The sequence below is a fragment of the Trachypithecus francoisi genome, unplaced genomic scaffold (genome assembly GCF_009764315.1).
Source record: "Trachypithecus francoisi isolate TF-2019V2 unplaced genomic scaffold, Tfra_2.0 Lachesis_group14, whole genome shotgun sequence".
NCBI lineage: Eukaryota > Metazoa > Chordata > Mammalia > Primates > Cercopithecidae > Trachypithecus > Trachypithecus francoisi.
Genome location: NW_022681459.1, coordinates 41,430,187 through 41,443,535, shown reverse-complemented (window position 1 = coordinate 41,443,535; position 13,349 = coordinate 41,430,187). Strand labels below are relative to the sequence as shown.

The 13,349-nt window shown below is 64.2% G+C and overlaps 1 protein-coding gene across 7 annotated transcripts; it reads left to right on the top strand.

The window, feature by feature from the left end:
- The first annotated feature begins 1,586 nt into the window (after positions 1-1,586).
- Positions 1,587-12,139, top strand: TBX1 (T-box transcription factor 1). Of its 7 annotated transcripts, none has more exons than XM_033232945.1 (9): positions 1,587-1,623; positions 4,426-4,545; positions 5,779-6,151; positions 8,024-8,125; positions 8,947-9,118; positions 9,738-9,893; positions 10,538-10,605; positions 10,682-10,782; positions 11,165-12,139. In XM_033232945.1, the coding sequence occupies exons 2-9, from the start codon at positions 4,512-4,514 to the stop codon at positions 11,641-11,643; spliced, it is 1,485 nt and encodes a 494-aa protein (XP_033088836.1). In that variant the 5' UTR covers positions 1,587-1,623; positions 4,426-4,511; the 3' UTR covers positions 11,644-12,139. The 7 variants fall into 7 exon arrangements, with proteins under 7 accessions (XP_033088836.1, XP_033088830.1, XP_033088831.1 ...); XM_033232939.1 differs by lacking the exon at positions 1,587-1,623 and adding an exon at positions 3,629-3,861 and having other exon boundaries at positions 10,481-10,605; XM_033232940.1 differs by lacking the exon at positions 1,587-1,623 and adding an exon at positions 3,633-3,861.
- Positions 12,140-13,349: the final 1,210 nt, after the last annotated feature.

Genomic DNA, 13,349 nt, shown 5'->3' with positions numbered 1-13,349 from the left:
GCAGACAGCACTCCTGCCAGTGCCTCCGCATGCAGGACTGAATGTCCGACCCCGGTTTTGATGCAGACCGCCAAGCCGTGCCTGCTCCCGCTCCCGCTCCTGCTCCTCCCCCACTGTCCCTGCCAGAGGTTCTTCTCCCTGTTCCGCGGCTCCAAGGCTGGGATGAGACTAAGGATCCGAGGCCACAGCTCAGCCGCCCCATGGGCAACCCTGGCACGCGGCCCCACCAGCCTGCCTCCCAGGTTTGGGGTCTTGGCTCGTCCACGCCCACTAGGGTCACCTGCAGTGTCACGTGTGCCAGTGTTGTGGGCCAAGCACTTTCGTGGGATGGAGGGACGATCGGGGAGTGCCAGGCTGCTGTGTTGGCGCCTGTGGCCGAGGGCTGGGAGTCAAGAGGTGGGAGTGGAGCCGGGAGGAGAGGGCAGAGCCTCTGGGCGCGCAGGCCTGTCCCGGCTCCAGCGAAGTTTGGGCCCCCAGCTGCCTGCCCTTCTCTGGGGCCCTAGGGTGGAGCGGCTGATGGTGGGAGGGAGGATGGTGAGGTCAGCTCCTGGCGGTGGGCTTTCCCTGAGACCCCCGAGGCAGTGTCCAAGCAGGTGCTGTAAGCAATTCCAGGCGGTCGATCCTGAAACGAATTAGCAGGGTCAAGTAAAGCCCGGTTCCTCAGTGCTTCCCTTTGCACGGTGGGGGTTGCAGGGGAGCCCGATTCTGCTCTCTCCATACTCTGAGGCCTAGAGGAGGAGTCCCCAGCGGACCTTGAACCTCCGACCAGTCCCTTCTTTGTGTATATTTGTCCCAAGTGGTCTGGGACCAATGCTGGGGGCGCAACTTGCCTGGGAAACGCAGCTCAGCCCAAAGATCCTGGTATACTGTTTGCCCACCAGGGACGCACGGGGGCTGCAGGAGGGTGTGCAGCAACCCAGCAGCACTCAGAATTCTGAGCGGTGGGGAGGTACTGTGCCTTTATGGACAGGAGGTGGGGAAGGGGGTCCTGCCGGGTGGGCCTGACAGCGCCTGTCTGGAGGCTCCCCTGAAGGAGCCACGTGTGCCCAGGGGAGGCGGAACTGGGCGGACAGATGGGCGGCCACAATTCTCCAGAGGCAGCCTACCTGCGCTGGGGAAAACACTTCTGGAATTAGGACTTGTTTCACCCACAACTACGAAGACGGGGGTGGGGGGCCAGTCTCAGCACACTGGACTCCCTTGGGGCAGGGCTGAGGTGCAGCCCAGACAGCAAGGCAGCCGCGTGTCCTCGGTCGCATCCATCCCTCCCTCCAGCCTCCTGCACTCAGCCAAGCCTCTGCTCCCCACCCCTTACCTACCCCCCGCGACTGGAAGCCAAGCTTAGGTTTTCCGGGCTGTAAAATGGTATCATAGCTCCCACCTCGCACCCTGCGCTGGGAGAAATGGGGGTCTTGTCTTCGCTGTTCATGGCATGCGGAGCAGACATCTCAGCCCAGGCCCTAGCCTTGCATCGAGTCCCGAGGAATCAGATCCTGCAACCGTCAGCCGCACCTCACCTTCCTGATCCACGCAAGGGAGCTCCCAGTCAGGCCTCCTACCGCGCGGCAGTGGAGGTGCGGCCGGCAGGGGGAGCGAGGAGGAAGGGAACCGCGGCCCGGCCAGGTGAGGGAGGAACACTTGCCACGGGCCGTGCCGAGGCGCTGCGTTCGCGTGAGGAACCCGCATGTGCGGGGCTAGGGCCACCCGACCGGTGCTGTCCCTCCGGGCTGCGTGAGGGCACGGCAGGTGGGATGGTGGCAGGTGAAGAAGAGGGAGGGTGGGTGGCGGGGCCGCGGAGCGCAGCGGGGTGGTGCCCTAGGCGGGAGGGAGTGTCGGAGGAGCCCTATCCCGCTGGGCGGTGGAGGCGGCGGCTCCGGCTTGAGGCTCGGACGGCCTCGCGCTTCGAGGGCTTCCGGGGCCCCTTTGGCTGGAGGCTCAGACGGCCTTGCGCTTCGAGGGCTTCAGGGCCCCTTTAGCCGAGGGCTCCTGAGGGTCCCAGCGTTGAGCAGCGGTGTCTGGGGGTCCGAAATCGAGCGAGTGAGTATAGGCAGCCGGCTGGGTAGGGTCGCGGAGGGAGGTGGGCTGGGTGGGGCCCCTCACCTCTTCCCATCGCCCTTCTGGTTGACCAGGGTTTCCTCCACCCTGACAGCCTCTTCTCTGCTGTGTGGCGCTGGCCGCCCCTGCCTGCCTGCAGGTCCTGCTCAGGCACTAAGGGGTTAATGGGGCCTGGAAGGACTCTGCTCCTCCCTACATACCTCAGGCACAGAGGTCTGGGGACCTCTAGACTGATCCTTGAGGGGCTGACCCAGAGTCTCCAGGAGGCCCCAGGGTTTTTCACTTTCACTTCTCCGTCCTCAATGTTCACCTCACCCACAGGCCTCACATCTGGTCACTGCCCTGAGGTGTGTGCAGATGTGCACAGCACACAAGCTTGGGCACACCCACAGGCTGGGGCACATGCAGGAGTCCCTCCCCCATGCCCCCACCGACCAACCCAGGCCTCTCTGGGTGCAGACCGCCAACACAGACATGTCTCCTGCAACACTACCAAATCTGTGGCCACCAGCATCCTTCCCACCTGCCTCCAGCAGGACTGTCACTCTGGCTCCTGGGGGCAATGACTGGTCCTGCTCAGAGAGGAGGGAAAGGGGCCTGGAACCAGCTGGTCCATCCCCACACAGCACTCCTCACTGGACCTGTCCCTGGGTCCCCTCAGTGACACTGAGAGACACAAGTCATTGTCACTGTCATGGCCCAGAATGACTACTCAGGACAAGAGAAATGCACTGGGGACAGTTTCCCTTTTCCGACATGGCCCACAAAGCTCCAGCTGCAGGTGGCAGGGGTTGCGAGGGGCAGGACATGGGGCACCCCATACAGGCAGTGACACACACCACATCCCAGACTGGCAGCACTATTTGTATACTCACCCGCTGTGGCCCTGGACTCACGTGCATTCCTGGACCTCAGTCGCAGGGCCAGCCTCCCCACTGGCACCCAGTCCCCCAGCCCCAGTTACCGGGCCTTCCCAGTTCCCAGCCAGCATCCTCTCCAGCCCAGGGTCTGAGGCCCTGAGATCTTAAAAAATCTGGGAGAGGCTGCCTGCTTCTCACTTGCATCCCAAGCACACGCAAGAAAAGGCTACACTTGATGAGGTTGTATACAGACAGGCCTTGCAAACCGTGGCCCTGACCACAAGCACCAGCTTCAGCAAGGCAGAGGTTCCAGGGTTGACACCCAGCTGGAGAGACCCTGGACAGGAAAGCCATGGGTGCGCTGAACTGGTCAGAGGAGACCCCGGATACAGTAGGTGGGGGAACGCACAGGCCAAGTCAGGCCTTGGCGTCTGGGATGCCTGGGCCTAGAAACCAGGCTGAGGGGCGGGCTTTGGCCTCACTCTGCCCAGCCTGGTCGCGCCACAGAGCTTCTCCTGGAAGGCAGGCTGGCTGCTGGGTGCCCGGGGGCAGCATCAGATCCAGTGGCCTGAAGTTCTCCAACATGTCCTCGTGTCCTCGGCTCCCTCGGCTGACCAGGCCCCGCCCCCAGCCCTCCCTGCGCCCGGCCGGTGCGCAGGGAGGTCGGAGGAGCGGGCACTGCCCACCCTCCGGATGTATAAGCGTCCTGGCCAGAGGCGGGCGGTGCGCGCAAGTGCGCGTGACGCTTGGGCTCCTGGGCTGCGCAGCCTGGGCAGCGTCCCTCCGCTGGGGTCTCCAGCGACGATAGTGAGCCAACTTCAGGGGGCTGTTGGGCATTTACTGGGTTGGGTCCTGTCCTGTTGCGCCGAGGAACAGAGGACGCTGCGGCCCTGGGGCTCCTGCCAGTGGCCGGTGCAAGAGCCCAAGCTGCCCTCTCCTCACCCAGGTGCAGGGGCAGCCAGGGAGGAGGTGGAGGCGGGAGGGGCCAAGAGCAGGGGCAGGGCTGGGCCCCAGCAGCCACTGGGTGCTTCATGGGTGCCCTGCCACCTCGGGCTAGGGCTGGGTGCTGCTGGTATAGACACCTCTCCTCGGGGGGCTGTAGAAGCTGATGGTGGCTTCGCTGCACAGAGGAAAGCCGTGCCTTTGCAGGAGCAACGGGATGTTCAAGGGGCGTTGGTCATGGAGGTCCCTGGGAACGGACGAAGGGGGCAGGGAGCTTGGAAACCAGGAGGGCCCTGCACTTCCAGGGTGCTCCACCCGTCTGGGCTCCTCGCTGCTACCAGCCCCAAGTGGGGGGCCCATGACGCCATAATCCTCTGGGCCAGGGGCCCCCGGCTGTGAGTGGCACCACAGGCCCCCGCCCCCGGGGCTTCGTGGGCTGGGCTGGGCGCGGCGAGGCTGGGCACATGCAGTGGAAGGCGGCGCCGGCCAGGCCGCTGGGCGCCTATGGACGAGCGGAGCCCGCTGTCTCCCCGGGCCAGTGCGTTCAGCATCGCCTCTCTCGTTGCAGCCCAGGCGGCAGAGCGCACCGCCCACCAGGGCTCAGGGTCCTCCGACTGGGTGAAGCTTCGCTGGCTGCCAGGGTCCCCGACCGGGATGCACTTCAGCACGGTCACCAGAGACATGGAAGGTGAGCCTCCAGGCCTTGTCTACACCGGCCCGCCCGCCAGACCCCCTGCCTCAGCGCTATGGGGCCCGGGTGCAGAGTAGGTGGAGGCAGCTCTTGGTAGGGTGGGCTCCAGGCTTCTGGCTGCAACTCTGGGGTAGAGAGGAAGAGCCAGCATCCCGCCCAAAGCCTGTCCCCTCACCAGCCTGGGGGCCCAGCTTTGGAGATGGGCACGCAGGTAAACACAGGCCGCGAAGAGGGTCAGTGAGGCTGGGAAGAAGAGCAGAGGTAGCCGTGAGCTTGGAGAGAGGGGAGGAAAGTTAGTAAGAGAGGAGAGTGCAGAAGAGTTTCACAGAAGGAGAGAAAGCCGCCAGGAAGCCGAGGAGACGAAATTGAGCAAAAGAGAGAAAACACAAAATACCCGAAGAAGGTAGGAGAGAAACAGAAAGACACGAAAAGGCAATAAAAAGCAAGAGCGAAAGAGAAGAGAGAAAATGAAGGGAAAATTTAAGACAGAAAGCAAAGTTATAAAAAAGAAAAAAAGGAAAGACTTTAGTTTTTATTTTTTTTTTGAAAAAGAAAAACATAAAAAACAAAGAACATACAGAAATAAGAGGAAAGGCTCCGACTAAAAGAAAGACAAAGAATGATTAAAAATAAAGTGAAAAGGAAGGCGAGGATGGAGAAAAACGGCAAGAGGCGGAAAGTAAAACAGAAATAAAGAGAAACTTCAGAGATAGGGGAAGAAGGAAAGATGATCGGGAGGGAAAATTTAAATGAGGACGACAAAGGTAAAATAACAAATTAGGAAAGGAACGTCTGGGAGAGAGAGAGGAGAAACGCACGCGGGCGGGCAGCAGAGCGAGGGCCGGCCGACGGGCCCGGCGCATCGGTGAGCCGGTCCGGGCGGTCGGGGGGCCCCGGGCCGAGCGAGCCGCGGCGGGCGGGCTGGGGGCTGGGGAGGGGGAAGGGGCGGGGGAGGGGCGAGGGCCGGGGGAGGGAGTGAGGCCATTGTCTCGGCGCGGGGGTGGGGGGGCGCGGGGCGGGGCGGGGCGGGGCGCCTCCTCGGGCCGGCCTGCGGTGTGGGGCTGCGCGGCCTGGGGGGCACGCAGCGCGGCGCCCGCCACTCGGCCCGCGGCGCGGGGCAGCGCTCAGCTCGGTGGGGGGGCGGCGGCGGCGGCGGCGGCCCGCGGGTCATGATCTCCGCCGTGTCCAGCCCGTGGCTCACGCAGCTCTCGCACTTCTGCGACGTTGCAGCCTTTACGGCCAGCAGCCTGAGCAGCCTGGGGGCCGCGGGGGGCTTCCCGGGCGCCGCGTCGCCCGGCGCCGACCCATACGGCCCGCGCGAGCCCCCGCCGCCGCCGCCGCGTTACGATCCGTGCGCCGCCGCCGCCCCCGGCGCCCCGGGCCCGCCGCCGCCGCACGCCTACCCGTTTGCGCCGGCCGCCGGGGCCGCCACCAGCGCCGCCGCCGAGCCCGAGGGCCCCGGGGCCAGCTGCGCGGCCGCAGCCAAGGCGCCGGTGAAGAAGAACGCGAAGGTGGCCGGTGTGAGCGTGCAGCTGGAGATGAAGGCACTGTGGGACGAGTTCAACCAGCTGGGCACCGAGATGATCGTCACCAAGGCCGGCAGGTCAGGGCGCCCCTCCCCACGCCGCGACCCTCCCCACGTGCTGCAGCCAGGGCCGCGGGCCTCCGCCGGATCCGCGCGAGCGGGGCCGAAAGCCGGGTCGGGGGCGCGGCCGGCCACCTGCGGGCCTCTCTGGGCCCCGCTGCCTCCCTCGCTGTCCGCCGTCCCGGCTCCGGCGACAGCCGCCCGGCGCTCCCCTCCTAACACTCACCTATCCTCCGCCGGGGCGGGAGGAGACGGCGCGGGCCACACGGAAACCGGCGAGGAGCCCGGTGGGACTCGCCCGTCCACCCCGCCGGCGGCCCCAGGACGCCGCGCGGCCCAGAAACCGGCCCGGCTTGGAACGCACCCGGCTGGGGGCAGGCAGCGGCGTCCAGGGGACCTCGCGGCCGGGCCGACTCTTAGTAAATCCCACCTCAAGGAAACGCTGGTTCGGTTCTGGAGTTCAGTCTATGCGGGGAAGATAATAGAGCAGCAGCCAGGCAGCTCTCTGAACACTTTCAGGAGAAGATTACCCTTAAAAATAGCGTGCACTGTTCCGTGGAAGTTGCTACCCAGTTTCCTTCAGCCTAGATCCCCATAGTTGTGGGGCCTGGCTCTGTAGCGAACGGCCCGTCACCTCCCAACCGGCCTGTATTTGTTTTAAAGACCCAGAGAGAAGGGGAACAAGTTTTGCAGATGCACCCGATTTGACCAGTAGACAAAGGCGGGTGCCGGGCTGTGTCTAAATGTACACACCAGCTCGGAGTTAGAACAGCCAAGGGGAGCTCAGGGCCTGTTTGCAAAGCCTTCTGGTAGTTTCTGTTTCCCCGCTGCCAGCGTCCTTCCTGAGGAACCTGGGCCTGTGCTCCGCTCCGGCTCTGTGGGTTTTTTTCCAGGCCGTCCCAGGCACACAGGCCTTCCTGAGGACAGCGGCAGCCCAGCCTCTGGCTCAGGCCAGCCCCGCAAGGGCCTTATTGGTGCTGGGCTTCACCTGGGAACCCATGTTCAGAGGCTTCTGCAGGGAGTTGCTTGTGAGGGGAGGCAGTGGGGAGGGCAAGTGAGGGCCAATCCTTGTGTTGTCCTGAAGGGCCCCACGGCCACTACTCCTGCGCCATCATATGGGGCCTGTCCATGGCCTACAGCCGTCCAGGTACTGCAGAATGTCCTTTCAAGAGCCCTGATGGGTTACTGAGCCAGGGTCCAAAGCAGGGGAGATTTGAGGAATGGGAAAGACATAAGCTGAGTCCACCCTGGGTAGCTGCGTCTTGGGGTTATGTGTCTTAAGGGGAGCGGAAGCTTGCCTGTGCCCTGAGGAAGGTGGGGAGACTCTTTCATGGGGCCATGATAGAGTGGGGCCCTGAGAGTCAGGGGAGTGAGGGCTCTGGGCCCTCGCCTCACTGAGGGGATTGGGTAACAGCTGAAGACCCAGCTAAAAGGGCAGCGGGTACGCCTTGAAATCACACGGGACTACCCGGTTTCACTTTGTTGGAGCCGGGAGCTGCTTTCATCAATTTGGGGAGGCTCTGCTAAGGGCGCATGTTAGGCACCCTGCTGCTGGCCGAAGCTGGGACCAAGAGGCCAAAAAGTCAGCAAGGGCAAGACCGGGTTTATGCAGTCCAAGGTTGCCGAAGGTGGGGTCTCCAGCGCTGGGCCAGCCATTTCTGCGTCCAGGAACGGCCCAGGAGGCTCCCCTGCTGTGCTGAGCTCCCACTTGAGTGGGGCCTGCCCAGATTAGAGCAGCTAAGCCAGGAGAGATGGAGCCCAAGGGTTGGGATGACACAGCAGCCCCCAGAGGCTGGAGGGAGGGGCCAAGCAGAGGGGCTGCTAGCCCCGGCAAGTTAAGGGGGGCTGCCTTCTACCAGCTGGGGTGACCCGAGGCCTCATCACCCCCAGGAGGATGTTCCCCACCTTCCAAGTGAAGCTCTTCGGCATGGATCCCATGGCCGACTATATGCTGCTCATGGACTTCGTGCCGGTGGATGATAAGCGCTACCGGTGAGCGAGTGGTTGTGAGCGTAAGGGACCTGGGAGGGCACCCTGGAAAGTGGCGGGTCTCTGCCTGGTGACCCAACTCCAAGGGTCGTCTGCACCATGAAACTCTTCAGGCACCTGCGATGCTGCCCAATCAACCCGCTCCCTCCTCCACTCCCATCTGACCCCAGACCAACAATCCCACTCCATGTGCTCTCAGAACCCGCCTCTGGGAGCCCCTTGAGCTGCAGGCTGCAGACAGCTCTTGCGCCCCTGGGCTGGTGTGGCCCTAGGGTAGTCAGTCAAGTACCCAGCCCCGGACTTCTTAAAGTCTCCCTCTCCCAGGAGGCCAGCCTGAGTGCCTAGTTCCCTTCCCCCATCCCCAGGGAACTCTGGATCCTGGAGCTCGGCCGGAAAGGTGGGGTGGCCGGGAGAGATTATGCAGGGCGGGCCTCAGCTGCCTGGACAATTAACAGCAATTAATAAAGAGAATGAGCACTGCCCTGTGCCTGAGGCCCGGCAAGACCAAGTGTGGGCTCCCACCGCAGCGGCACTGGCTGGGAGGACCCGCATCCAGCGAAATGAGATGGTGGGAGCCCAGCCTCCCCGCTCAGTGCCCCAGAGGGTGTCCAGTGCCTTGATTGTTTTGAGTGTTGGGGTGGGTGGGAGTTCTGTGTTTAGTCCATAGCCCCCCTCGGAAAAGCTCCCAGCATGTGTGGCAGCAGAGGGTTCAATCTCACAGGCAGGGAAACTTCTCAGAGGCAATTTTAGGGTTCATCCAGCACAGGGGTCAAGGCCCTCTGGGTTTCCCTCCACATGCACAACCCTGCCCCGTGCCGCTCCAGGTACGCCTTCCACAGCTCCTCCTGGCTGGTGGCAGGAAAGGCTGACCCTGCCACGCCAGGCCGCGTGCACTACCACCCCGACTCGCCTGCCAAGGGCGCGCAGTGGATGAAGCAAATCGTGTCCTTTGACAAGCTCAAGCTGACCAACAACCTACTGGACGACAACGGCCACGTGAGCGATCGCCTCCCCAGGCTCCTGGTGTCCCACAAGCAAGGCCTCAGGCACCCGCCTGTCCCTAAGAGGCCTGTAGAGTCCCCAGGCCCTCGGCTGTCTCCAGGAGGCTCTCGGCTGCCCCCGAGGAGGCCCTTTAGAGTCCCTGCGAGGCCAGAGGCTGAGGCAGAGCTTGGGCAGCACTGGCGTGCCGATGACGAGAGCAGCCTCTGGTCAGGGGTCACACAGCCTAGTGGACCTGGGCCCTGGGAGAGGGGTCGCCCTCCTTCTCTCACCCTACTCCTGATTTTATGCGGGAAGCTTTTTTAATGGAAAGGATGGGGCCGTGCAAGGGGGCTGGGGAAAGGCTTTATGGAGTCCAGGCCAGTGAGGCCGCTGGGCAGGCACCACAGAACCTAAACCCAGATCTTTTGCTGCTTGGAGCTCATTCCTGGCAGTTGCCAGTGGGTCACAGCCTCCTCTTGGCCCAGTGACCCAGCCTCATCTTGGAATTAAGGGTTTTGCCCAACTTATCCAGGAAACTCATTGCCAACTCAGACCTCAGCCCGTTTCCTGGCTCCCACCCCAGATCCTCAGCCCAGCCCCACCGCTAGAGCTGATTCCTCACCTTGTCTTCCAGATTATTCTGAATTCCATGCACAGATACCAGCCCCGCTTCCACGTCGTCTATGTGGACCCACGCAAAGATAGCGAGAAATATGCCGAGGAGAACTTTAAAACCTTTGTGTTTGAGGAGACGCGATTCACCGCGGTCACTGCCTACCAGAACCATCGGGTGAGGGCCTGTGGGGAGGACCTGAGCAGATTCAATGGCTCTGGGGAAGCGGGTGCAATTTTCAGTTGCCGTTTGGGGACAGTAGGTCCGCTTAGACCTGCAGGCTGTGGTCCCAGTGGAGCCCAACCCAACTGGAGCCCCACTCCCAAGGGCCTCAAGCAGCCCCCTCCCTCCAGAGGCTGGCTGGCCCAGCCTCCTATCAGCTTGACCTCCAGCAGCAACTGTCCTGAAAGTTTGTTTTCCGAACCATTCCGGAAACTCCCCATCAGGGGCCTGATCTGAGGTGTACCCAGATTCCTAGGGAACCCGCTCTGTTCCCCTCGCCCCGTTCCCCTCGCCCCCCGCTGCACAGGGAAGGGGGTGGTGACCACATTCTCGTCCCAGTCAGGGGCACAGGGTCTCCATCCCCATCCACTTGGGGGACACCAGAGAGGGGTTCCCTAGTGAGAGAGGAGGCTCAGACCCCCGCCCCCTGCAGGAGGGAGCACCAGCTCCGTAGAGGAGAGGCAGATGTGGGCTGGTTCTTGTCGGGGCAGCAGAGAGGCCCTTGGTGCTCTTCTCCTAACACTCCCCTGTCCTCTGCCGAGGTCGGGTGGCCCAGGCTGCAGGGCTCCAGCGGCTTGCTCTCACCCACCTCCCTGCAGATCACGCAGCTCAAGATTGCCAGCAATCCCTTCGCCAAAGGCTTCCGGGACTGCGACCCTGAGGACTGGTGAGTGTCCTCCCCAGAGTGAGCGAGCGCTGGGCGCCTGGCGCAGGCGCCGCCCTGACCCGCCTCTCGCCCGCAGGCCCCGGAACCACCGGCCCGGCGCGCTGCCGCTCATGAGCGCCTTCGCGCGCTCGCGGAACCCCGTGGCCTCCCCGACGCAGCCCAGCGGCGCGGAGAAAGGTAGGGCCCGGGTCGTGGGATCCGGGTCCCGGCCCTGTGCGCGCTCTTCCCCGGGCCGGCGGCCTCGCCCGACCTTGCCTGCGCCCCCGGGGCGCTCCAGGCTTTCGCGCCGGTTGCACAACTGCAGCGGCGGCGGGCAAGCGCGCACTCGCCCGCCCGGCCCGACGGCTGCGCCCCGCCCGCCGCCGCCGCCTGCAGAGGGGCGCGGGCCCCGGGGAGGGTTCGGGACGCCGGCGGCGCGGGGTCTCGGGCACGCTCGCACCGACGGGTCAGGAACACCGAGGGCGGCCGAGCGCCTTCTCCCCGCCAGGGCCTCGAGTGGGGCGTCGGAGCTCCTCGGCGGCCACGGCCGGCCGCCCTTACTCCTCGGCCCTCTCCGCAGACGCGGCTGAGGCCCGGCGAGAATTCGAGCGCGACGCGGGCGGGCAGGCAGTACTCGGGGATGCGGCGCACCCTCCGCAGCTGCTGGCCCGGGTGCTAAGCCCCTCGCTGCCCGGGGCCGGCGGTGCCGGCGGTCTAGTCCCGCTGCCCGGCGCGCCTGGAGGCCGGCCCAGTCCCCCGCACCCCGAGCTGCGCCTGGAGGCGCCCGGCGCATCGGAGCCGCTGCACCACCACCCCTACAAGTATCCGGCTGCCGCCTACGATCACTACCTCGGAGCCAAGAGCCGGCCGGCGCCCTACCCCCTGCCCGGCCTGCGCAGCCACGGCTACCACCCGCATGCTCACCCGCACCACCACCACCACCCCGTGAGTCCGGCTGCCGCCGCCGCCGCCGCCGCCGCCGCCGCCGCCGCGGCTGCCAACATGTACTCGTCGGCCGGAGCCGCGCAGCCCGGCTCCTACGACTACTGCCCCAGATAACGCGGGCCCCGCCCCGCCGCGCCCCTGCCCCGGCCCCGAACAGCCCCGAGGTTCGCGGGGCCCGGCCACCCTGCCCCAAGGGCCAGCAAGAAATACGTTCCCTCAGTCCCAGGGCCCACCTCGGGTCTCCCCTTCCCCAGCCTCGAAGCCATGAGGGCTCCCTCGCCACCCCTCAGCCCCTTGGGCTATCGAAGTATCCCGGTTCCCCAGTCCCTGGAGCCACCGCGGGTCCTTCCCCGGAGCCACCGCGGGTCCTTCCCCGGCCCCCAGGGCCACGGGGTCCTCGCCCGCCAGTGCCAAAGCGCCCGGTCGCAGGCGGAAGGAAGTGATATTTATTGTTCTCCCGGAGACCGCGTCGCCCGCAGCCCGGCCGGCAGTTGCAGTGTAGACAACCCGAGAGCCCCGCCTGCAGGCGGTGTAGATACGTGTAGATATTGTAGATACTGTAGATACCGCGCCGGCGCCGACTTGATAAACGGTTTCGCCTCTTTTGGAAGCCGCCTGCGTGTCCATTTATTTGCGCCCAGTTAGATTGCGTTGGGAATCTTTGGGACAGCGAGCCCAGGGTGGCTCGGGGCCCTCAGGGCCTCCCCAGCCCCAATCCCTGCAGACTAGGTCGGTCCAGGTCCCACTGCGCCCTGTCCGCCACGCCCCCTGCCCTCTCCCCGCCCCAAAGGGGCTTCCACTGCCCCTCCCCTCTCCGAGGCCCCTCCTGCCAGGCCTGTGCACTCCCCCCACCTTCCCACCGTCCCGTCTCGTCCCAACCTCCCCAGGGCTGGTGGTACCGCCCAGGTGTGCATCCTGCCTTTTTACTTAAATTCCTCACACCTGCAGTTGTCCCTATTCTGGGACTTGGGCCTGTGCCCTGGCCTGTTTTCGGGACAGATGCTTGTGCTTTTCCATGGAAATTGGGAAGAAGGGTCATGACAGACACTGCCGGTCGCTGCTGGGAGCGGGAGAAGCCTCTGACCGGGATGGGATCATGGAAAGACAAAAACAGGCAGCACCGTTATGCTAGCATTTCCCCTGCCGGCCCAGGCCCGCATGTTCCCTGCTTATTGACTTTATTTGCTGTGAGTGTCCCTACGGAGTGACCTGGCCAGGGAGCACAATGACAGTGGCCATGAGTCATCTTGAGACCTGTGTGTGAAGCATTTTTCCCAGGCCAGGTGGCTAAGGGACCTTTCCCTGTTAACACCAGGGATGGGGCAAGAGGAACTCTTTGATCCCTCCCTTCCTGAGCGCAAGCAGGAAGGGCTGACAGCCGGTCAGCGCCAAGGCTGCTGACTTGGACACAAGATGAACGGGAAGTGCACGTGGCCGAGGCTCTGTCCCCCACCTCCCGTGCCTGTCCCAGTGTGTTTGTGGCAACTGCTGCCTTCTAGGCCACTTGGCTCATCACCCCACATGGTAGCGGCAGCCTGAGTGCTACCTCTCCGAGGGCACAGCCAGGAGTTTCCAGATGTTCACTCTCGATGGACCTGTTCTTCGTATCCATGTTTGCCCTGGCAGCGTGAAGTGAGCCGGGTCTTAGTAATTGAATGGTAGGAACCATTCCCAGAGGCCAGTCTAGGGTGGGAGGGGTTCTCCAGGGGCCATCTAAAGCTTCAAAGGGCATCTAGCACCAGAGTGTGAAGACCTCTGCAGCATCTGCCCCGGTGGCCTGCAGGCTCTGTGAACACAGTTTTGGAGATGCATTCTGGAAG